Source organism: Heteronotia binoei, chromosome 3, assembly GCF_032191835.1.
Source record: "Heteronotia binoei isolate CCM8104 ecotype False Entrance Well chromosome 3, APGP_CSIRO_Hbin_v1, whole genome shotgun sequence".
NCBI classification, from domain to species: Eukaryota; Metazoa; Chordata; class Lepidosauria; order Squamata; family Gekkonidae; genus Heteronotia; species Heteronotia binoei.
The window spans coordinates 75,529,320-75,555,985 of record NC_083225.1 but is presented as its reverse complement, the minus strand read 5'-3'; the positions used below and the strand labels follow the sequence as shown (position 1 = coordinate 75,555,985).

The following is a 26,666-nucleotide window of genomic DNA, read 5'->3' as shown; positions in this document are numbered from 1 at the left end:
AGACAGAGCAGTTATATTGTATTTTATGTAACATATTCACTGAAGTAGCAGGACTTTGCTTTTTATCACCAGTCCAGAAAAATTTCAAAAAAGATATTTTGTCACAAGAACAAAGTGAACCTATGTAATTTTTCCCCATAGGAAGCCCAGGATACACTTTGTTAGTTACACAAACTTACTGATCATCCTTTTATAAATACAACCAGCTAGACAAAGAACAGATTTTATTGCTTTTCACTACAGATTTGGTGGAAGTTTGTTTAGTTGATCTTTGACTTGAATTTGAGAACATGACAGTAGTAATTTCAAAATTAGAACAAAAGAAAAACTGTTGCTTTTCTTTTATTCAGCAGACATTTGGACTGCAATCTGTAATCCAATGCACTAATCCACTAAAAAGCCTCATTAGTTTTTATGTAATTACTTTGGAATTTAAGGATTACGTAGAATCAAAAGTACTCCAAATGGAATATGCTCAAGAATTATTTTCTCAATCATGTAATTTTTGCAGAATTGTGTGATTTAATCCATAGTATATATTGAACACTGATAAATTCTGGAAGAAAAGTATCAACAGAAATAAGTATATATTGGAGGGGAGGGGCGTCGTGGTAGATGGCGGACGCCTGAAAGAGCTGCTCCTTCCACAATCCAACTAAATCACCCCCCATCCGGTCCCCGGACCACTTGCCGCCACCAAGAGATGGTCAAACGGAACCTGGGTAAGTCCACTGCGAAAAAGAATTCCCAGGACTTGGCCCAATATCTCAGGACAGGGGGAAAAAGTCGTGCCTCTCCCAAGGCCCAAGAAGCCTCAGAGGAAATGGCGGATGAAAACCCCTCTCTGAGCGAGGAGAACGACGCCCTCTCCAGCAAAACCTTTCTTGAAACCATCTCTAACCTTAAAACTACTCTCTTGGCCCGCATCACCCAAGCTACCTCTCCTATTCATGAGGAACTAAAAAAACTAAACGAAACTATCTCTGAAGTGGCACAGACAGCAGACTTAGCTTATGAAATTGCCACTCTAGCTCAAAATGACGTTAAGGCCTTATCTAGAGAAGAATCCTGGGCCAAAGAAAAAATTATGACTCTGGAAAACAAAATGCGGGAACGAAACCTCAAATTTCGCGGGATTGCAGAAAAAGCGGAAGAAAACCAGGGTGCACGTACCTTCCTGATGAATTGGTTGGCTTCAACTCTTAACATAGAAAATGGCGTGGCCCCAATCATTGAAACGGCGTTTCGCCTGGGGCCTCCTAAACAACGCTCAACAGAATTCCCCCGAGACATCATAGCCACCTTCTCAGATGCCTGCACCAGGCAAAGCATTTTAGCCAAAGCCCGCTCTGAAAATGGACTGCTATTCAACAACAAGAGGATCCCTGTTCTTCTGGATCTGTCTCCAGAGACGCTGCAACATCGCAAAGAACTGCGCCCGATCGTCTCCCGCCTGATAGAAAACAAAATCCGCTTCAGATGGTCTACTCCAGTCCAACTTCTCGTGGTGCACCAGGGCCAGCGCCTGACTGCCTCCGACCTTGCTTCCGGGCGGGAGCTCCTTGCCGCTCTTCACCTCAAACGGCCTGCCTCTGCCCCGTCGCCTGCGCCGTCTTCTTCCGAACGGACAGACCCAGCCAGCCGGCTCGAGATAGAACGATCGTCTCCAAGCCATCGAAGGAAGCGTTAAGCCCTTTGTTCTCTAATCTCTCTAGCTTCTAGCAGAACTCCTCCACTCAATTGTGTAAACACGCCGAGTCGGAATAAAGGGTGGGGTGGGGGATCTGGCACATAGACTATTGCTGGGTTGGATTGTAAGGGAGATGCTTTTCCCCTAAGTTAAGTGTACTTAGCTGTGTAATTAGTATTATCTTTTTGCTATAGCAGAAAATGATGGAAAAATTAAGGTACTGGTTTTATATGGGGTGGGAGAGGGGGGGTGGGGGAGGGAGGGTTGTAGGGGGGGGTTGGATGGGAGAGGGATGGGGGGGAGGGTTCTTGGGGTGTTCTGCCTCTGTTTTTGCTCTATTTTTCGTTTCTCTTTTCATACTCTGCATACCCAGAGTCACACTTGCTGGCATGCTTTATTTGCTCTTCTTTCCCGGTGCTTCCCGAGCAGCCATGGGTAAGCCTATTCTTAAAAGACGCCACAACTCTGCCCCTAATCTGATAGGCTATCCGTTGCAGCCAATGGCGAACTGCACACCGAGCCCTTCACAGGGCCCAAGTGCTTCATATCAAGAGCAATCCAAAAGACAAATCCTTGTAATTAAATTACAGCGCAGTACTGCCACCTACAGGCCTCTTGAATGTAATGCATCTGACATAGTTAAATTTCTGGCTTCCTGCAGACCACGCACCGAGCTGAGCTGCAGCAACTGCCCCAAGCTCCCCAGATGGGTGTCCCCTGTAAGAACCTAAAATTGCCAAGCATTTCATATGGAGATCCCCTGTAACAAAATAATAACTATACTGGCATGGGCATGGCAACATGGTATCTTCGCCCTAAAACTTTTAAGCCTTCTCTCCCAGCTAAAAAACCATGCCCTTAAGACTCCAATCTGGACTCCTACCACCAGCCCCCCTGGGCAATTCAAAAGTGGAGCCCTTGCAGTCACCATACTGGGTTACATTGCCACCCGCAGGCCCTCCGTGAGCATTGCATTCTACTTAGCCAGTCCTAGGATCTTATCACAGATCTGCTCTCCTGATGTGACTCACTGGACCATGCCAACGCTACACATAAGGCTACCTCACGTAACACTGCGTAGTATCCAAGCAAATCATGTGGTGATCCCCTGTACTAATATCACTAATCCAGCATCGCATCTAATTGATATATTTTTCTGCACCGCAACACTCCCTAAAAAGGCTATATGTCTTGACTGCAATGTACAACGCCTCTCCACTCATCCCACCCCTTTACATTCAGTACCATGACAGGCGACATTAAGCTAATTTCTTTAAACTGCCGTGGTCTCAACAACATTATAAAAAAAAAAAGAAAACTCAGTCGGCTCTCCTCAAACTCTCACCAGACATTCTTTTTCTACAAGAGACTCATTTGAAGAATAAGGGTCATCCAGTCTTCCGGACCAAACGCTTCCCCTTTCAATTCCAAGCAACAGGAACATCCAAATCCCGTGGGGTAGCTATTCTCATCTCCAATAAGGTACGCTTCTCTCCATTAGCTCAGGAAGTAGACCAAATGGGGCGCTACCTATTCATTAAAGGCCTGCTAGAAGGCTCCTTGTATACTTTTGCATGCTTATATGCCCCAAATAACAATCAGTTCACATTCATGCAGGATACTCTTGCTAAACTGTCCTCATTCCAAGAGGGACAAGTAGTAATAGGAGGGGACCTTAACTGTATAATGAACAACTCTTGGGATAGATCACACCCCCCAATGAAACCACCCAAGGAAACGTGCACTCCCCTTCACTCTTTAATAAATCAACATCACTTATGCGACATTTGGCGACTTCAACACGAGGGAGTAAAAGACTACACTTATTTTTCATCATATCACAACATTTTCACCCGCATAGACTATTTCCTGACTTCAAACTCATTGATCCCTCAGCTCAGTTACTCAGACATCAGTCTTAGAACCTTATCTGACCATGCCTGGGTAGAATGTCGCATAAACATAAACATAAGAGAACCTCACACACGGTCTTGGTCTTTCAATAAGGCCCTCTTATTGGACTCTAAAGCGTGTGAAGAGATTGAGAAGGAAATTAAAAACTTTTTTGAACTAAACGCAGACTGTGGGGTTTCAAAACCAGTAATCTGGGACGCGTTCAAGGCAGTCCTCCGGGGCAAATGCATTTCACTAAGTGCGGCCTATAATAAAAGAAGACAAGATGCTAGATTAACCCTGCAAAAATCTATCCAAGAGTTGGAAGCTTTACATAAACGTACTTGTGCCAAGAAGGCCTACAAAAAATTATTACTTGAACGCAAAAAATTGGAGCTATTAGAATCCAGCACTATTAAGAAAAACCTCTTGTTTACCAAACAAAAATATTGGTTCAGCCACCCCAGATCCTTAAAGATCCTCTCATGGAAACTCAGAACGGAATTAGCAGATCGACAAATCCACCTAACTAGAGATGCAACAGGGAAAACCCACTCTTCCCCTCCCAAAATCAGACAAATTTTCCAGGAATTTTTTCAAAAACTATATACCTCTAAAAACCCAGACCCAGGTCTTATAAAAAACTTTCTCAACAAACCCGAAATCCTCCAAAAATTGGACTCAGATCATCAAAGCTGCATGGACTCTCCAATTACACCGTTGGAAGTCCAATCAGCAATTAAAAACGCCAAAATCAACAAGACTCCAGGGAGGGATGGCTTCCAGTCTGAGTTTTATAAGAAATTCTCTCAAAGTATTCTCAAACCTTACACAGAAATCTGCAACCATGTCCTGGACTCCGGAACAATCCCCGAAAGCTGGAAACTAGCAAAAATAATTTTAATACCTAAAAAGGAAAGGGATCTACTAGACCCAAAAGCGTTCCGCCCAATTTCTCTCCTCAACACCGACTATAAATTTCTAACTTCTATTCTAACTGCCCGTCTAAACTCCTTCATTGGCCAATACATTCATGAGGACCAGACAGGCTTTATCCCAAAACGTCAAATCACAGATAACATTCGCCAAACCATTAACATCATCCAATATGGCAAATTCCAACCCTACGAGTCGTGTATTTTGGCTTTGGACATTGAGAAAGCCTTTGATAGTGTGGAACCCACATACTTACTTTTAGTTTTGAAAACAATGGGGTTCGGTCCTAAATTTCTATCAACTATAGAGTCTCTTTACTCTTCCCCGAAAGCCCTGCTGCATATCAATGGGGTTTCAACCCCAGACTTTTCCCTCTCTAGGGGGACCCGCCAAGGGTGCCCTCTTTCCCCATTGTTGTTCGCTATAGCAATTGAACCACTAGCAAACTATATAAGGCAATCCTCCTTCATCCACGGCATCAGCATTAACAACGCTAACTATAAAATTAGCTTATTTGCAGACGACATGGCCCTTTACCTAAAAAACCCTTTGGAATCTTTGGCGGTACTGTCTCCCTTCCTCCTGGAGTTTGGAAGGTACTCAGGGTTATCTACTAACTTATCTAAATCCCTTATTTTCCCAATAAATATCTCCTCAGATACCCAATCATCAATTAAAGCCTTATACCCTTACCAATGGGTTAACTCATCCTGGTCATATTTAGGAGTAAAGATCCCGGTCGATCTTAAAGACCTTCTCAAATTAAACTACTCAGCAGTATACCAACAAACAACAACAGCTCTACAATCATGGAACCCCTTAGCTCTGTCTTGGATAGAACGGATTAACACAATTAAGTCATTTATTTTTCCAAAATACCTCTACTTATTTCGAGCCCTCCCCATTAACATTCCAGCAACACTATTTAAGAAGTGGCAGGCCCTACTGACAAACTTCATATGGGGTGATAAACCTCCCAGAACCCGCTTTGCCACAATCAGAAGGCCCAAAAATAAAGGAGGATTAGCTTTCCCTGATTTGTACCTTTACTATAAAGCCTCTGTAGTATCTTCCATGGTCAACATACTATACATAAGACCGGGCCCAGCATGGGTCTACATAGAAGAGACCCACATATCCCCCTACAAATACCATGAATTTCTATGGCTAAAGAAAAAAGACCGCCCTTCTTGGACTATACTCAATACTTTTAGTCAGGCTTTAATCACAATTTGGGACCAGGTCCGGAAGTACCTGGCCCCGGACCTATCTATTCTCTCCTCATTTCTAAAACAGCCCTGGTTCCCCCCAGCTCTCCAGTTTCCCTCATTCTGCTCCTGGGAATCTGCTTCAACGGTCTTTCTATTCCAACTCTTCAGCAAAAACAGAATTAAAACGAAGGCTCAGTTAGAGAAATAAGTATATATTGTAAAACTAATTATTTCAGTCAAATATTTAAGAACAGTCTCAGAGATTTCTTATTCATTTCTATGAGATCTCTGGAGGGTTCTGGACATATCCTCTCTAACACAGTGAAATAAGAAAAAATGGAATTAAAAATGTCAAAATTGTTTGTGTTGCAATGTAAAATAAAATGCTGATGTTAAGAATTCCTCAGATTATTAACTGATAGGTTAAAACTTTCTCAAACACCTTTTTCTAAAAATGATGTTTATTTATGTCTGTACTATAATGCCTGCCATTCCAATCTTTCACTTCCTCCTTTTGTTCAGTATATTTTATCAATAAATGTCAATCAAATTTAATCACATATAATTAGTGAGACGCTAGTGAGAAATAGTAAGTTATAATGGACCATATCAACTCTTCTATGAGCAAAAGAGGTAGGATGGGCCCCTTTTGACACCCACCTGCCAAGGTTATTCCAGAGACTGTGAGACCCACAAGGACAAAAAAGACTCACATGACCAGGTTTCTGTGAGGCATGGAACTGGGCATGATTGCCCCTCCTCCACATTACACCACTGTAAAAAGTTAATAGAATCCGACTTCTTTCTTATTTACTTAACACATTTTATGCCATTTTACCACCTGATCAGGGTCCCCAAGACAGCAAACATAAAATAATTAAAACATCTGAACAATTTAAAAGAACATCTGAAATTATAAAATTATTCTGTAAAAATACAAATAACACCAGAACCAGGGAGAAGGGTCAAATGGTTATTGGGGGTATGTTAAAAGAAACTAAAAAAAGTGTTCACCCACTGGTGGAAGACACTGATAGGAAGAGGGGGACAGACAAATCTCTCTGGGGAAGGAGTTCCAAAGTTTTAGTGCCATGACTGAGAAAGCCTTTCTCAGGCTGCCACCAGTATAGCCTCAGATGGCAGGGGCAACGAAAGAAGGGCCTCCGAAGATGACTGGAGTGAATGGGTAGGTTCATATGGAAAATCTTGTGAATTCTTAGTATATTTTAAATATACTAAATGGTCTTGAAAACAACACATGTCTGTAATCTACATACAATTGTATGAAATATTTTACCATATAATCTACATGCTACTTTAAGAAAGCCTGACTGAAAGTAATTTTGCAGAGTAGTGGATTATACCAACTGTATTTCGCTACCATTAAATAGCATTATATTCTGATTGACATCAGGTTTCAAATGAGTATACATGGTCACAGCATCATGGGATCTGCCTAGCACAATTCCACAAGACTTTTCATTAATACAGAAAAATACCTGAAGAATTGCTGAGAAGATCCAGTGAAAAAGTATTACATAACAGACCTTTGTTATGACTGCCAATTTTGTTACAAAGCTGATTTTAAACAGAAAATTGAAAACTGCATCTCCCAATTTCTCTCTCTTAAAAACAAGACAGAGCTTGAGAACATACACCTAATCTTACTTACAGTCTCTACTAAATGATCCAGAAAATATTAAATTCCAGGCAGTATGCCATCAAGCAAATTGTTTCCTATTTTCATCAACAGACTGAATCCTAATGAATTAATAATTTTTAGATAACAAAATTGTTGCCAAATAAAATGTAATTTTAAAAAATGTGAATCTGTTAATATACATTTAAGCATGCAAAAAAGGTTGTCAACACAACTTATTTTTTTTTTTAAAAAATGCCTGTGTCTATCCTTTATTCAAACTCCAGCAGGTACAAAACAGACCATCCAACTCAATTTTAATCTGTAATATTTTGCAGTTCTAGGCCAGGATCCATATGGGAAGCTTCTACGTCCCTCACTGAGACTGATATCCATCTTTCCATATACAGCTTTTATAGTGGTTAAGAGTGTTGGACTACTATGTGGGAGATTAGGTTTGAATTCCCCGCTTATGCCAGAGAAGCTTGCTGGATAACCTTGGACCAGTCACACTCTTAGCCTAGCCCATTTCACAGGGTTGCTGTGAGAATAAAACGGAGGAAAGGAAAATGATGTAAACTACTTTGGGTTTCTGTTATGGAGAAAGTCAGGATATAAATGAATTAAATAATTAAAAATAATACCACTTGAGAAGTCATTTTTGACATTTGTGGGACTCGCAGGAGTGAACTTTGGTACAGCGCAAAGAACTACAGGCATGAAGAGATGAACAAAGAAACTCCTTCATTCCTATTTTTCACTGAACATTCCAATTTAACACAATCACCAACAATAGTGAGTTGAAACTGGAGTACTAAAAACTTGTGAAAACCTGTGTAATATAAAGATGTTTTGAAAACAGTTTTGTGTCAGTCACAACTTCTTGCTCTTTCTCTGTAAAACACCAACCTTTCACTACTGACCTGGCCATCTTATACATATTTTAAATCTACCCAGAGAGAATCAGATCAGTTTCTTATCCTACGCAGGGGTGTCGAAAATATGGCCCACAGGACAGTAGCAGCCCATCTAGGGCTCTTATCTGGCCTGTGAGCAACTGGTGTTGTTCTGAGCCAGTGAGGGAAAAGTGGTCAAGGGGGGAGGAGGGGAAAGCACCCTCTGGAGGTTTTGGAAACAGCCCCACCACTTCTGTGGGAAATAAAGAAGGGATGAGAACTGGAAGTGGGGGGATCTGGAAAAGTTAGGTTTTTGTGAGTTCCCTGGTAAATCAATAGCACTCACTGCTAGGAATCAATTGCTTCCTAGTTTGAATGTGTCCTTTGTAAGGTTTATATTTCCGGTACCTGTCATTACATGGCCCAGCGTGGCTCGACAAACTACATTTAGATTAGATTTGGCCTTCATAACAAAGGAGTTTGATACCTCTGGTTCTATAGAAGCAGTAAAAGTTATCAAATGGAACATACTATATATAGGCTCTCCTTCCTTGGAGGTGTTTAAACAGAGGCTAGATCGCCATCTGACAGCAATGAAGATCCTGTGAATTTAGAGGGAGGTATTTGTGAGTTTCATGCATTGTGCAGGGGGTTGGACACGATGACCCTGGAGGTCCCTTCCAACTCTATGATTCTGATATAGGGATACATCGTATGATTCTGCATTATATAACAGGATCTGATCCTGAGAGCCAGTTTGGTGTAGTGGTTAAGTGCGAGGACTCTTATCTAGGAGAACAAGGTTTGATTCCCCACTCCTCCACTTGCAGCTGCTAGAATGGCTTTGAGTCAGCCATAGTTTTCACAGAAGAGCAGCTGCTGTAAGAGCTCTCTCAGCCCCACCTACCTCACAGGGTGCTTGTTGTTGGGGGGTGGAAGGTAAAGGAGATTGTGACCTCTCTGAGACTCTGAGATTCAGAGTATAGGGTGGGATATAAATCCAATATCATCATCATCTTCTTCTGAAAACACATAAATACACATAAATGTATTTTCAACCTTTTTCAAGTTGAATGGCTGCTAATGTGAAGAAATGCTGTTTGACTTAATATTTCATACAAAGAGAAAGAAGTATAAAATCTGTGGGCCATCAATCACTTGAAGGTGTCCTTGAAGATAAACCACAATTATACAACCCTCTGGAGTGCTGCCAATGCTATGACTTGAGAATTTTTGGAAGCATTTAAAACATTTTTTTTTTCATTTGGACAGGATTTGGTAGCAACTTTGAAAAGGCTGCTTAGCATAGATTTTAGCTGTTTGCTCCTAATGGGTGCTTAAGATGAATATTTTTACTTGTAATTATTTTTAATAATATGGTTAGTTAAATAAAATAGAAACACTAAGTCTATATTAAAGCTTACAACAATAAGTCAACTAAGACTGATGTATAGCTAACTAAGGTTGAAATATTTTCTCTGCTATCAAAGATTTCAGGTTTTCACAGCTGGTAACATCATTAGGGTTTGTAGAATCTTTCGGGCTCAAGTGCCGTGTTCTACTGTAGAAAGTTTTTCTTCCAGACGTTTCGTTCTCGGCTGCGGAGAACATCCTCAGTGGCGTTGCAGCCGGAGCAGGCCTAATAATATTTTCTCTGCTGTTGCATTGCATATATAAACTTACCTATTATATATCATTAGTAAATAGTTAAGTCACTATCCACATAAACCTATAAGCCCTGTGAAATCTTTCCTAATTCTGACTCAAATTACTTCTCAGAATCAACGTTAGTGATTATACTGATTCAGTTTTAGGTCTGGAGGTCACAGGTATTTCTGCATCAGTACCAACTGTTTAAATTAATATGTTAATTATCTTTTCCTCATATACACAAGAAGCTTCATTACACTGTTATAACCTATGCACCCGCAATTCAAGTGGTATTTTCAAGATGACTTCTTAACAAACTGAAGTGACTGGATATTGGTTATTAATTTATTTCCTCCCCCCTCCTTTCCTGTTAAAAAAAGAATTAATGGGTTTGTTGTCAGGTCAATATATTTTGTAAATTTAAACATTAGATTATATTGTTTCTACTACATCATTGGAGTGTGAAGCCTTTCCAAATAGTTTTTACTACTTTGGATACTACATTTGATACATTTAGCTACTGACAATATTCAACACTGTTTGCTTCAATGGACTGCAGGGATTCTGAAGGAAGGGTTTTGATTTGAGACCTAAAACTATCTATTTTAGGTTTATCCCTTCCTAATACCATTTACATTTTGGTTGCTATTTCCTATTCCAGATTACTTTAATATGTAATTGTAAAGTCAACATAATCACTTGAAATGGAATATTAATAAGACAAACCTTCATTTTAATGGTATCTGTTCTATCGCTCTTTAACGTTTTAATGGACCAACAGTGTTCTCCTCATCTGTTACATTCTTTTAAAACTAGATTGGAGTTCAGTAGCACCTTAGAAACCAGCAAGATTTTTGCAGTATAAACTCTCGCTTTCACTTTCGAAAGCTTATACTTCAAAAATGCTACCAAGCTCGAATCTCCCTGTTCTACTGCAGACCAACATGGCTACCCTTTTAAGTCCACTGAAGTCATTCTAACTGTGCTTGGGGTTGCACTGCTATGTTCCAAATAACAGGATTGACATCAATATCAGAATGTAACAAATTCTGGATCTAAATATGTATTAGACTTTCCAAGCTATTTTACATCTGTGAGACTCTTATCTTTCAAAGCATGGTCCACTCCACAGTAATTCCTAACCTTCCTGATTTAAGTTCCTTGCATAGCCTAATCAAGAAGAAGATAGTCAATCATTGATCTTTACATTTTTTAAGCAAGGCAGTGTACAAAACCATCTAATACATTAACTTGTGGGAAGGGCGGGATACAAATAAATAAATAAATAAATAAACTCTTCAACAAAACCACAAACAAAGCTCAAAACATAGCTAGCATACAAGTCTCAAGCTTGAACTCTCCCTAGAAGCTAAAATGACTAAACTGAGGCTATTGTACTTTGGTCACATTATGAGAAGAGTCACTGAAAAGGATAATAATGCTAGGAAAAGTTGAAGGCAGCAGGAAAAGAGAACACCCATCATGAGATGGACTGACACAGAAGAAAGAAACCATGGCCAAAGTTTGCAAGACCTGAGCAAGGCTGTTAACAATAGGACATTTTTAGAGGATATTAATTTGCCATGAGTTGGAAGTGAAGTGATAGCACTTAACACACACACAACTCTCTCTCACACACAAACACACCATTCCCCTTATTTATACTTAACAGAAGCAAGTCCAAACAAGAAAGAAAATCACCTCCCAAAATCTAATTAAGGGAATGCTCAAACCAGATTTCACTGGAGAGAGAATACAGAAACAGATACAGTTCTTGACAAAGATACTACCTCTGGGTCCTGTTGATGCAAACACTGCTATATTGCCTAACCATAGTTCAGTAATTAAAAGCAGTCTGACAGCTTGCATGCTTCTTCCTTTTCATACCGGCATTCACTCCTTCCTTCAGTTTTGAAACTATAAGTGAGATTGCATCTCAGTTTCCATGAGTATAATGAGGGAAGCAATTTTTGATGATTCTCCCATAGCAGCACAAAACAGTCCCTGAAGTGCTGCTCCTAGTGGACAGAAGAGCCACAGAGAATAACATAGGGAGAAATCAGAGGTCTCCCACATAAGGAAAAAATAGTGAATATAGCCCTCCTTCCTTGGCCCATGGAAATCAAAATGGGATTCAAGCCATAGTTAGGGCTGTACCGACTTTTCTTATCATCATTTTGCCGTCACAGTTAGAAGAAGATTCAGAAAACTAATTTTTGTTTACTATAGTTAACAAAATGATTGATATTACTACAAGGAGGATTGGTCATTCAAGAAAAGGAGGAGGAAATGCTGAAGTAAAAGGAGAGCAGAGCTCATGAGGTACATTTATGATTACACAATCAGGTAGAAGGATGTTTGTGTAGGGCCTAGGTGAAAATTCCCAGAGCATTTCAAGGGGCATGACAGGACACATAAAAAGGAGAAATCCTTTGAATATATATATTAGCTTGACAGAGTTTGATACATGCACTATATGGGACTTTAAAAAATAATTTATAACTATAAATGACTAATGTAAAATTCTAAATGGGATAAAAGCAGTTGTTGTTTCTCTGATTCACAAGCATCATGTTTGATTCAGGTCATAATCTAGTTTCTTCAAGGTCCAATAAAACCTGAGATCTTTTCTATCAAGCTACCTAACCAAAAGCTGCATTATTTCAGTAATTCCACTAACTTATCCTTGACACTCCTTTAATTAGGTTAGTAAAATAATTCCAAAACAATGACATTATACCCACATATGACAATCCTTTTTGCTACAGAAATGGGTTTCAAAAATCCTCAGGGTTGTACAATACATATATGCACAGATTCAAAATTAATCATTTCCAATTTTGCAGCAAACTACTATGTTGTTTCCAAACTACACTTTGTCCTCTTGCCTCCAAACTATGATTAAATTATGGTTTCAAATTATGATTTAGAGAGAACCAGTTTGTAATTTGGATGAAATGATAAGCTACAATTTGCCATGAAATTTGAAGTGATTAATTTCCAAAAGAGAAAAGGAGGAAGGAGAAAATATGCCAGCCTGGAGATGTTCAAGGCTCGTTCCTATAAGAGTCATTGCATGGCTTGCTGTTGTATATAACGTGCATCTCTGACAACCATGATAAAATATGAAAAACTTCATTCCTGCTCTTTTCATATATAGACTGATAGGGTTTTTATTCTGATGTCATAATACTGTTTTTGTTTGCATAGGGCAGGGGTGTCAAATGTCTGGTCCATGGGCTAGAACCAACTCACCCAGAGATTTAATCAGGCCCCCAGGGCTCCTTCCCCCCCTCCTGTCCTCCCCCTCTGAAGCTCCAAGTCTGACCAAGTTCCATGCTCTTTCTTCCTTGTCTTTGCTAGTTGCAGCAGAAGCAAAGCTGCAAGGAAAACATGGAATGGATCTTCCATTAAGGTCTCTATGCCCAGATAGACAGGGCCCAGAGACCTTAATGGAAAATCCACTCCACATTTTCCTTGCAATTTTTTCTATGCTGCAATGTGTTTCAATGGAGTGGAGATCCGTTTCACTTTCAGCATTCCTACAGCCAGCTGAAGCTCATGTTTCCTGGAGTTGTGTCCTTGCAAATAAAGTGTTGATGTTATCAAAGAATTCAGGTTTTCACGGCTGGTAACATCATTAGGGTTTGTAGAATCTTTCGGGATCAAGTGCCGTGTTCTACTCAATGCACAGCAGCCAAGAAGGTCTGAGCGCCTGCTCTGGCTGCAACGCCACTGAGGATGTTCTCCGCAGCTGAGAACGAAACGTCTGGAAGGAAAACTTTCTCCAGTAGAACACAGCACTTGATCCCGAAAGATTCTACAAACCCTAAAGTGTTGATGCTTTGAGCCAACTTGCCTCTGCTCGATGGATCTGATCTAGTGAGCAGTATAACCTGAGAACACACAGCCAAAGGGGGATATTACACCAAAGAGCCACTGTCAATTTGAGTAGACCAAGGGAGGGAGGAGGGAAGCTTGCAATGCCATTTCATTGCTTTCCCAGGCTCAGAGCATTCTATATTTTTAGTTTCTGCTGTGATCCTTGTGCTTTTTCTGAATGTTTTATTTTTAAAATTGCATTACTAAATCCCACTATTCCCTCACCTTTCCATTTTAAATAAAATATTGCTAGAGTTTTATAGGCATATTTGTATTTTAAGATAAAAATAATATATTTAATTGTGTTTCTGTGTCCTTTATAACATTTGCATCTCTGCTCCTCAGATTACATTTTATGACACACATGGCTCAGCCCCACAAAGTCCTACTGTGTCAGATCCAGCCCTCCTAACAAATGAGTTTGATACCCCTGGAATAGGGTACTTTTAAAAACCTAACGGGGGGCGGGGGGCGGAGCGTCACAGAAACATGGCAGACGCACTTTGATCAAGCTCCTGATCATTCCTCCTATATAGCTAAATTATAGTCACCAGGCTTCTTTAAAAATCCTATTTTCAATGGGACAGCAAAGCAGAAACAAAAAGAAGACAGTTCTGAAGAAAATAAGTCAGTGGCAGATTTTTTCAAAACAGACGGCGTGGAAGAGGTTAGTAGGTCGTTAACCCATGCAGTTCAAAATATGGCGGCATATGATTATACCCCACCCAGCCCAGACAGAGAGGATGAAGATGCTCCAATAAATAAGAGCGACCTCAACCTCTTGAGAGTGGAAATTCACAGATACTTTAATGAATCGCTAGAAACCTACCTTAAGCCCATCCAGTCTAAAATTCAAGAGCTGTCGGAGGAGCTCAATGTAACAACAAAAATGGCGGAGCAATCGGCCGAGGCGACTTTAGTACTCAAGGACGATGTTAAATCTCTTAGGAGAACAAATAGCTTACTAGAACATAGAATATTAATCTTAGAAAACCGTTTTAGAGCTTTGAATCTTAAATTTCGTGGGCTGGAAGAGGGCGAGGAGGGGTCCACTGATTTGAACACTTTTATGACAAAATGGCTTAAAACGGCTCTGAAGGTGGAGGAGGGAAGCATGCTAACGATCGCCAAAGCACAAAGGTTGGGGGCGCTGGCTACAGTGAGAAGAGGGAGGCCCAGAGACATACTGGTGCATTTCATCTTTCCCAAAGCAAGAGACTTCATTTTAAAAGAGGCGAGAATAAACGGGGCCCTGGTATACAAAGGGAAAAGAATCCTGATGCTTTTGGATCTTCCCCCAGATGTACTAGACAAACGGAGAAAATTAAGACCCTTTGTCTCTAAACTACATTCTGCAAATATCAGGTTTCGATGGAGCCCTGCATCAGACATTTTGGTGTATAAGAACGGCTGTTTGCACAATGCATCTGACATCGACTCAGGCAAAGCTCTGCTCAAAGTTTTGGCGCTAGAACTAACTCCTACTGAAGAGGAAGACTTATTAAGACTCAATCCACCTGCAGAGGGCGCTCCAACATAAGAAAGAGACTAAACTTTCTTAAAGAGACTAAGTTTTGTTAAAATGGTCATCAATCTGTCTAAAACTCTGAAAAGCTGTTCGTGTTCTTAACGGTTGCTATAACTCAAAAGGTTCTTTTGGCGGGCTTCTGTGTTGCAAAATAGTTAGGCTACATTTTGTTTCAATACCATATAGGTTAATCAGGCTCAAAATGGAGGGAGGTGGCATAGTAAGCTTTTCTTTGTAGGAATGCCTAGTACTAGATAATGTAACTAATGGCTGGAAATGTTTATATTTAATAACTGATTATCTTAGAGAACCCGGGCATATAAGTTGGAGTGACTGATATGGGTTTAAAAAGGTTTGAAAGAATGAATGAGGGTTGATAGCAAGTAACATAGGGAAATAGGTAGTAATGAATTAAGTGATGTCTGGCTGTTAAGAAAGTGGTGAGTGAAGGGGACTGTGTAAGAAAGAATGATAAGGTTTGAAAGAATGAATGAGGTTTGATAGTAAGCAAAATAGGGAACTAGGTAGTAATGAATTAAATGGTGTCTGGCTGTTAGGGAAGTAGAGAGTGAATGTGAAAGTTTGTGTAAGAAAGAATGATAAAAGGGAAAGTAATATGATTGTTAGGTATGTATGTGTGGTGAGTAGGAGGTTTGTTATTTGTCTTAAACTATTGTTTTTTGTATAAACTTTTAAAATAGATTTGTACAAATTGGAATGAATTAATCAAGGTCATATATTAATTTATTAATTTAAAGGAATGAAATAGGGTCTGTAATTTAATCAACTGGAGGGTAATCAAATATATTTTTTAAAATGACTTAAAAGTATTATAATAGATAATGTGGTTTTTTGCCTCTTTCTAATTATTTTTAAATATTTGTAGTTATGTTATGATATGGTATAACGATCTTTGGAAGCAATAAGAGATGATAATGATGAAGCCAATTATTAAGAAGTTAGTATTGTTACTAAATATGTTATATTTGTAGTTAGGTGAAGTTTCATAATATTAAGAGCCTAGTTTTTGTATGCCTATGGGGGAGATGCTTGGGATGTTCAAGTTGTTCTGATTGTAAAGTTGAATAACATAGTTCCCCTAAAAGGTGTTCTCAGTTTCACTCTTAAGGGAGTACCCAGAGTATTTCTCCCTTTCCCTCCGGGTACAGGAGGGCTGGTGAAATTGTTCCCAAGACTTGGGTGTTTGTGTTTGTGTTTGGTTTTTCTTTTGGTAGTTAGTGGTTAAGTGACAGCTAGTACTAGTTCCACGTACTGGTGTCTGTCACTAGTGATAAGTCATAAATTACAAAACAAAACAGAAAACTAGCAGGTAGTTTAGTTCCCTTGCCCTTTCTAAGTACTTCAGGTTCTAGCACAAATAGTATGTCTCGGAATCTCAAATTCGCATCTTGGAATTGCAGAGGTTTTAAAAATCCTATTAAACACAAACGGATTGCCAACTATCTTGAAAAGAATAAACTCAACATAGTTTGCCTTCAGGAAACACACTTAAAGGCCACAGCTCCTAATTTTCTTAATTCACATTGGTTCACTCAATCTTACCAGGCTCCTGGATCCTCAAAAGCCAGGGGGGTCGCTATATTGATTTCAAAGCATACCCCTTTCATATGTCAACATATGAAGAAAGATCCGAAGGGCAGATTTTTATTTCTTAAAGGTGAATTAGAGGGAGTTAGCACCACTATTGCCTCAATATATGCACCAAACAGTGGACAGTTAAATTTTCTCAGGGAAGTATTCTTGGAACTACAATAGTTCCAGCAAGGTAATGTATTAGTGGGGGGGGGGGGGGGGGGGACTTAAATTTTATAGCAGATCTAAATTTGGATAAATCAAATTATACTAGCCCTCTGAAAAGGAAAACATCCTCCCTTACTGACTTAAACTGTACCTTTAAATCCCGTAACTTGATTGACGTGTGGCGTACTTTGAATCCTAAGAGTAGAGATTACACTTTTTATTCCAATGTTCATAATTCTTATTCTAGGATTGATTTTTTATTAGTTTCTCCCACCCTGATTAATCAATTTGAAAATGCAAGTATCGAAGTGCGAAGTATCTCAGACCACTCATTGGTGCATTGTGACCTGCTTGTCCATGACTCAGATGGTAAAGGCCCGAATTGGTCTCTCAACAAACTTCTTCTCGCAAATGAGGTAATTAGTAAAAACATGACAGAACAAATCCAATCATATTTTACTCTTAATGCCAACTGCGGGGTATCCCAGGCCTATATATGGGACGCCTTTAAAGCTGTGATGAGAGGTAATTTTATTTCAATAGCCTCAGCATGTAATAAAGCTAACAGGAAATCCATTGAGGACCTGAATGCTCGTATTGCATTATTGCAAGAAAAACATTTGAAGTATGGTGGCAAAAAAACCTTGAAAAAATTAAATCAGACTAGAAAACAATTAGATCTAATAGAAACCTCCACTATTCAGAAAAACCTTTTAATTCTGAAACAAAAATATATTACCAAAACCTCAAACTCAATAAGATTTATGAAACATCGGATCAATAAAAAAAGATCACAAAATATGATTTATGCAATTAGAAACCAACAAGGCGAGATACTCTCATCTTCTAAAAAAATCTCGGAAAACTTTTTTAAATTTTACTCAAAGTTATATGAAGCAAACAATCCAGACCCACACCAAATTGAGTCCTATTTTAATTCTATTGATTTTAAATCTTTCCTCATGGAGGAGCATGCATCGTTTTTAGACAGACCTTTTAATTTAACGGAACTGAGGTTGGTTATTTCCAAGATAAAAAGCAATAAGGCTACGGGGAGAGATGGGTTCCCAATAGAATTCTATAAACATTTCAAATCCTCTCTACTAACACCATTGCTGGATACTTATAATTCAGTAATGGAAGAGGGTCGTCTTCCCCCAAGTTGGCTAGGGTCAAGAATGATTGTTCTACATAAACAAGGTAAAGATAGGCTCAATCCCGCCTCATATCGCCCCATCTCGATTTTGAATCATGATTTCAATTTTTTCTGCTTTACTTGCAGAACCATTAAAAAAAAATCACCCAGTACATTCACCCAGATCAGGCTGGTTTTATGCCGGGTCGCACCATTACAGACAATATCCGTAAGTCTTTAAATCTGATACATTTAGCTAAATCCTCAAAAGTCCCGTCTTTAATTTTATCCTTAGATGCTGAAAAAGCGTTTGATAAGGTTGAAGCTAACTACTTAAAGACCTTACTTAGTTATATGAAATTCGGACCACATTTTTTAAATTCCATTTTTGCCATCTACAGCTCCCCATACAAATTATTACAAATTTTTATAGATCAGATGATTTACTGCTTAATTTACTACAGATGATTTACTCGGCAGGGCAGCCCCCTTTCTCCCCTTTTATTTGCCCTTACAGTTGAACCCTTTGCTTTTGCAATTCGGAATTCTCCTGAAATCGCAGGTATTTCACTAAACAAAGTGATATATAAAGCTAGTCTCTTTGCTGATGACATGGTTTTTTATTTAAGTAATCCCCTTATTTCTTTAACAACTCTTAAAGAGAAAATAAATGAATTTAGTAAATACTCGGGTTTTTCAATCAACTATAATAAATCAGAAATCTACTCGATAAATATTTCTCAGGAAGTACAAGAATCAATTACCATATTTTTCGGACCATAAGACGCACTTCCCCCCCCCAAAAAAAGTGGGGGGGAAAGTGTGTGCATCTTATGCAGCGAAGGTACGTACCTTCCGGGGGGGGGGGAATCCGCTGCCTCTGCCGCCGATCCGGCGCTTCCCCCGCGCCTCCCTGCCTGGCTCCATCTTCTTCCAGCAAGCACTGGGATCGCTCCACGTGGCCCCAATGCAAACCCAGCGCTTCGCGAGCGCTGGCTGCGGAGGGGGCACCGTGCTTCCTCCTTGCCTGTGTGCCTGGCTCCACCTCTGATGCTTAAAGCAAGCGCTGGGATCGCTCCCTCCACCCTCCGATCCCAGCGCTTGCTTTAAGCATCACAGTTGAAGCCAGGCACACAGGCAAGGAGGAAGCACCCGCCCCCTCCGCAAACCCAGCGCTTCGCGAGCGCCGGCTGTGGAGAGGGCAGCGTGCTTCCTCCTTGTCTGTCTGCCTGGCTCCACCTCTGATGCTTAAAGCAAGCGCTGGGATCGCTCCCTCTGCCCTCCGATCCCAGCGCTTGCTTTAAGCATCAGAGGTGGAGCCAGGCAGACAGACAAGGAGGAAGCACGCAGCCCTCTCCACAGCCGGCGCTCGCGAAGCGCTGGGTTTGCGGAGGGGGCGGGTGCTTCCTCCTTGCCTGTGTGCCTGGCTTCAGCTGTGATGCTTAAAGCAAGCGCTGGGATCGGAGGGCGGAGGGAGCGATCCCAGCGCTTGCTTTAAGCATCAGAGGTGGAGCCAGGCACACAGGCAAGGAGGAAGCACGCTGCCCCCTCCGCAGCCGGTGCTCGCGAAGCGCTGGGTTTGCATGCTGGAAGAAGATGGAGCCAGGCAGGGAGGCGTGGGGGAAGTGCCGGATCGAAGGCAGAAGCAGCGGATCGCCCCCCCAGGAGGAAGGTGCGTCCTATCGTCCGGAGCGCCTTATGGTGCAAAAATACAGTAAGTTAACATTACCTTTTAAGTGGGTCACAAAAACGTGGAGGCATTTAGGGATTTTGTTTCCACTGAACTTATCTGAGCTGTACCAGATTAATTAGGGACCTATTAGTAAGTCTCTGACTCTAACCCTTGGGGAATGGTTGAAATTGAATCTCTCCATGTTGGAAAAAGTAGATCTTCTTAAATCCTTCCTTCTTCCTCGCCTCCTTTTTTTGTTTCAAAACCTCCCAATCCCAGTCCTACAAAAAGATCTTTAAAAACGGCAATCACAATGGACTTCCTTTTTATGGAACAACAAGAAACCGCTTTATCACTCCTTGCGAAACCTCACAAACTGGGAGGTATAGCCATCCCGTTAATCGACAAATATTTTGTAGCAGCCCAACTAAGAAATATTATTTTGTATGCCTCTCCTAATGAAACTCCGGCATGGGTCCAAATTGAAGAAACTGATATACCAAATGGGTTACTACATGAATTCGTTTGGAATTCTAAATCTAATAGGAAGGAGTATGCTTTGAATAATCCATTTTTAAAATATACATTACAATTACGGGACCAATGGAGAAATACGCTCTCACCAGCCTCCTCTCCGATAATGGCTTTTTTGGGACAGTCCTGGTTTCCTCCAGGCAAGGACATTAACAATTTCATAGTATGGAGAGAAAAAAGGATTTTCACATTAATGGATGTTACAACTAACGGTAAACTGAGTACAATCCACCAACTGGAGCATAAATTTAAAATTTCGATCCCTTGGTTTCAATATACCCAAATACATCATGCCCTTCATCAAATAATTCCTATAGTAATGGCCAACAGGACTCTCAATTCTCTGGAAAAAACCATCAACAAAGGTAGTACATCAGTTAGAGGGGTGATTTCAATTATATACAATTTATTAAATAGTTCAGATTGGTCAAAGACATCTAGTCAACAATTAGCCTGGCAGAAAGATTGCAACATTATAATAAAAGACGACCAGTGGGAACAAGATGGGGAGGGACGGTGGCTCAGTGGGGGAGCATCTGCTTGGTAAGCAGAAGGTCCCAGGTTCAATCCCTGGCATCTCCAAAAAAGGGTCCAGGCAAATAGGTGTGAAAAACCTCAGCTTGAGACCCTGGAGAGCCGCTGCCAGTCTGAGTAGACAATACTGACTTTGATGGACCGAGGGTCTGATTCAGTATAAGGCAGCTTCATATGTTCATATGTTCAACAAATCTGGACATCTTTATTTAATTCTAAATCTTATTATTTTCGTTTACAAAATTACAAGTTTTTTACTAGGTGGTATGTAACTCCTTCCAGGCTTTTCAAAGATAAAGTAAAAGTCAATCCAAACTGATGGAAAGGTTGTGGTTTGACGGGAACTTTCATTCACTGTTGGTGGGAGTGCCCCGAGATCAAAGCATTTTGGAAAATTATCTTAGAGAAAATAACAGAAATCACAGGACACACAATTCCGTTTACTCCTGAATCATTGCTACTAAACTTTTGGCCTTCAAAATTAACGGTTTTACAAAAAGAATTGTTGACACTATTATTGTTAGCAGGAAAAGTTGTTATAGCCAGTTGCTGGAAGAAACCTAAAGTGCTCAAGTTAACTTGTTGGTTTAATAAAGTTTGGGACATCTTAATACAGGATAAGTTGGCAACCAGTATCACTCTGCAAGAAAATGTCAAAGCAGGGGACTGGTTTATTGAAAAATGGTTTAAGTTCCTTGAAGGAGGAACTGAGGGTAAAATTCCCCTCAAGTATTTGAATATTATGTTTTATTGAATTGATGTTGGAATTTTACGTAATTCCTAATCTTAAATTCTGGGGAAGTTTGGAAGATAAGTACCTTAACAGAAGTTTAGACTGCTGTCTGTCATGTGAAAGTGACTGTATGTATTCTGCCTAACTAATATATTGGTTGGATTGGCTATATGTATGTTATTGTTATTTTTATGTTTTTATGGAAAAATTTTAATAAAATTTAAATTGAAAAGAAAAACCCAACAACCACACCTCTCTCTCTCATCATTAAGTATTTGCTGCTTTTGTGTTCATGCAAGAAGCACACGGAATTTTCAATGCCCTGTCCTGGGCAGCACACTAGGTAGCACAGTTGCAGAATTTTCTATATACAATATATCCTATGGGCAACAACTTCTTAGAAGGCCCATGAACATACACAAAAGCATACGGTCCAGAAGAGAGGCATCACACTAACTTTCTAGGAAAAAAAATACATGTCGTGGTTTAAGCTATAAAGTCATTAAGGCTACTATTAGCCTATCTATTTTGACAGCTGAATGCAATTCTGGAGTTGTACCCTGTATGAGGCAACTATGAATAGCAAAGTACATGGGAGAAGATCTCTCAGTGAGCCCTCTCTAAATGTGAAACTTTCATCCCTAATGGTCTGATGAAGCTACATAATCTTTCCCAAAGATTGAATGACCTTTGTAAATGTTTTCAGTGGCAGTACATTCATAGGGAAATCTTACAGGCACATGTTTTGTGGTATCTTAATGAAAAATCTAAGTTAAAATATTGATTGAAATTGCTCAGGCATGGTCTTTGCAACCTTGTTGGCCATTCAAGAAAAATGTGTTTCTTCAAAACAATGGCACTATTTCCCAGTACCATTTTAAAATAACCGACAAACTAGTTCTTAAACAATATTGTAACTGAATAACTTCCTTTTCCCTGTTAGAAAATATTTTGACAACCTTAACATCAGTGTTTCCTCTAAACTGAGTTAGTGTGAGCTAGCTCACAGATTTTTTAGCCTCTGGCTAACACATTTTTGTCTCAGCTTGGGAAAAATGGCCCCAGAGCAAACTAGTTTATGCAGCAGCTCACAAAGTAGAATTTTTGCTCGCAAAACTCCACAGCTTAGTGGGAGTATTGCTTAGCATAACCTTTTGATGCGCCATATCTGGATGGTTTATTCCCACTGGTAGTTCTTCAAATCCAAGTAATTTTCAGAACTGGTACAGGACTTATTGGGGCTAGTCTTTAAAAACCAGATTATGCAACCACAGAATTATCTGAAATCTACAATCTTATGTAGCCATGTTAGTCTGTCTGTAGCAGTAGAAAAGAGGAAGAGTCCAGTACCACCTTAAAGACTAACAACATTTGTGGCAGGATATGAGCTTTCATGAGTCAACGCTCAGTTCTTCAGATACAGCTAGAATGTGAGTCCATCTGTACTAGAAACTGTAGAAACTTCATACGCCCTCATCCTTAGTAAGCTAGGCTTCCTAGACAGCAAGCAAAAGGCCACTTAACCTGCTGTCGAGCTGGTTACACTCTGTTCTCAGTGTACACACAGAAGTCCCAGTTGTTTCTCATTTCACTGCACATTACATGGTTTTCCTTCTGTACCAACATTTCTAGAATCCTTTTCAGAAGTCATTCTAGTTGGAAGTGCAGTAAAAATATGTATGCACAGAAAGCTGTGTGCATTATTCAAACTGGCAATACTAAAACAATTTGAGTTAGCTCCATAATGTCCACAGACCACCAAACATAACAGTGCAGTTATAAGTTACCCTACAAGGTTGCCTATATGATCGAGGGCTTGAGTGGTGATATACATGAACCTTCACTAGACAAGAGGATAGCAGTATAGGCTGGAACAGGACCAAAGAGAATGACTAGAGAGTTGTAGAAATACAAGTGGAATGTAAGGACTTAACAGGAGCAAAAACAGGAAATAAATTAGAGAAAGAACTGTAGGAAGGGACAAAGAGTAACAATAGAATTAGCTTATAGAAAAATGCAGTAGTAGGCTTTGCCCCTAATCTGTGGTAGCTGTCCCAAGAGCCAGTTTGGTGTAGTGGTTAAGTGTGCAGACTCTTATCTGGGAGAACCGGGTTTGAACCCCCACCCCTCCACTTGCAGCTGCTGGAATGGCCTTGGGTCAACCAGAGCTCTGGCAGAGGTTGTCCTTGAAAGGGCCGCTTCTGTGAGAGCCCTCTCAGCCCCACTCACCTCACAGGGTGTCTGTTGTGGGGGAGGAAGGTAAATGAAAGGTAAATGTGAGCTGCTCTGAGACTCTTTGGAGGGCGGGATATAAATCCAATATCATCATCTTCTTCATCATCTCATCTTATGGGAACCTATATTTTTGGAATAATACTCTAAATTGGGAGGAAGGAAGCCCATGACTCAGTAGGCAAACTTCCTTCTTAAATAATGATTCCTTCAGTTCCAAGGTTTTTCTCTCATCTGCCATGACATCCAAATTGCACAAGTATGGTTCATGCCAATCTCCACACCATGTTTTGCAGTCCTATTTCAATTCATGGTTTTAAGTCACAGGTTGGTGGGTTAGCAGTAACTGTAATTGCCCAGTCAGGCAATATGACAAACTATGGTTAGCAGGGGGAAGGGGGGGGGGAGCAGATCTCACACTAGATTAAAATATAACATGTGAACTGAGCCAGGGAAGCCTGGCACCTTGTTTTTCACTTAGGGATTTTCTCCACTTAACAGCTGCACACTGTAGTGACTAGAATGTCGGAGTTAGGATCTGGGAGACCCAGGCTCAAACCCCCACTTTGGGAAGAAACTTGCTGTATGACCCTAAGCCAATTACTCTAAGCTTCGCAAGGGTTGTTGCCTAAATAAAAAAGCACAGAACAATGTATCCTACCCAGTATGTCTTGGAGGAAATATGGCTTTAAAATGTACTAAAATAATAACAGGTGGCATATTCCTGTCACATATCCCCCAGTGGCGAAAAAACCCTTCGACTGAACTTCTATCTGTCCTGCACCTGTTAAAGGAAGAAAAGCCAACCCCCAACTTTTTTAGAGCTCCCCACCAATTCTTCTTTTAGGGGTTACTCTCGACAGGCCCTGGCCCAACCAGGTCTCTTCGGCGGCTCAAACGGGGCTTCAGGACCTCTTTCCTCAACAGGCCCCACTGAAACTTGTCGTTTTCAAAGCCTCGTCGGCTTCTTTACTTTTGGCGCCCCATTTCAAGCCCTCCCTCACCCCGGCTAGGCTCATCCAGCTTCCTCACCAGCCCCCTGCAAGGACAGGCGAGGGAGAGCCGCGGAGGGCTGTTTGTTTGTGTCGCGCTGCGCGCGGGTGGATATCCATTCCGTCACTCACCGAAGTCCAGGAACTGCTTGATCGAGAGCGGCGACGGAGAAAAGCGGGAATAGTACTCGATCTGTTTGGGGATGGGGCTCTTCAGAAGTGCCCCGCACAGCCGCATGGTGAGCTAAGGGCGGGCGAGACAGCGAGGTCGGGCCCCAGAGCAACCGGCCGAGCAACCGTCGGGCGCGTGCGGATACTCACGCACACAAACAGCGCAGGGGGCGGGGGAGGCCCTAATGCCTGTCACAACCGCCCAGCGTCCGATAGCCGGGCTAGTGCGCGGGGGCGGCATGAACCACCGAAGCCGCCTCCACGCGATCGCTTTCTCTCATCGACAGCGGTCGGGCAAGGACCCTGCCGCCCTTCCCCCACACTGCCAGCAGTAACCCGACTCGTCCTCGCCGGCGGCTGCTTTGGCTTGGCCCAGCAACTACAGGCAGCGCCCGCCTTCCGGACCGACGCGGCCTTCTGACTGGGCAACAAGCAGCCGGCATCCCCGACCCTCCCTTCCTCCACTCGCCCCCCCAAAGGACCGCCTACCGTCACTATGACGACCGAAACTGCGCGCAGGCGCCGAAGGGTATCCGTTGGAATCCGGGCCTACAGGAGGATCCGAAGAGAATGCAGACACACGTGCGCGACCCTCGCGAAATGTTTCGGAGGAGGCATCAGCATCCACGATCGGATCCTATTGAGGCGCTCCGTTGGTGCAGAGAGAAGAGAGAATGTGAACAACGCTGGCCAAAATCCCCAAGCGATCATTACTGCAAATTACTACATTACTTAAATTAGGGCTTTGCTAAGGGTACAGCCCTGGACAATCCACACTAGGTGCCTTTTCCCCATTAGTAATATTATTTATTCCTATTTATTTAGTACAAACTTACTGCATTTCAGTGTTCTCCCAGACATCTTCCTGTTTTCTTCAAATTTTGATTTTATTTTTTTTAGCTTTTAAGAACGATTCAGGTGGGCAGCCCTATTAAAATAATAAAATAGTGGATTGAACTATAAATATAATGAATATTAGACTGTAGTGTAATTTGGAATGGTAGGTTCCTGGAGCACAGCAACCTGGCAACAGTGGTCCATGCAATGATCACCTCAAGGTTAGACTACTGTAATGCCCTCTACATGGGGCTGCCCCTGTACCGAACCCGGAAATTGCAGCTAGTGCAAAATGCAGCAGCCAGGCTGCTACTGGGACTGCCTCGGTGGGAACATGTGCAGTCTGGGCTGCAGGAATTGCACTGGCTGCCAATTGTTTACTGGGTTCGTTACAAGGTGCTGGTCATCACCTTTAAAGCCCTATATGGTCGAGGACCTGCCTACCTTAGGGACCGCCTCTCTCCCTATGTTCCCCAGAGAGCACTGCAATCAAGCTCAAAAAATCATCTCGAAATCCCTGGGCCAAAAGAAACCAAATTAAAAACTACTAGAGAACAGGCGTTCTCTACAAAGGCCCCCCAATGGTGGAATTAACTGCCGGAAGAGGTGCGGGCCCTACAGGATCTTAACCAGTTCCGTAGGGTCTGCAAAACTGCCCTCTTCCAGCTAGCTTTTTAAGACGGAACTCTTGATAAGATCAATAACACCGAGCCATCTTACACATAATTTGATTGTATTAT

At 41.2% G+C, this 26,666-nt stretch overlaps 1 protein-coding gene across 1 annotated transcript in view; it reads right to left on the bottom strand.

The window, feature by feature from the left end:
• PDK3 (pyruvate dehydrogenase kinase 3) overlaps positions 1 to 25,562 on the bottom strand; it is an 86,850-nt gene extending 61,288 nt beyond the window's left edge. The window contains exon 1 of the mRNA XM_060234088.1: positions 25,051 to 25,562. Coding sequence (XP_060090071.1) covers positions 25,051 to 25,156 — 106 coding nt within the window. The 5' untranslated portion in view covers positions 25,157 to 25,562. The remainder of the gene's footprint in view (positions 1 to 25,050) is intronic.
• Positions 25,563 to 26,666: the final 1,104 nt, after the last annotated feature.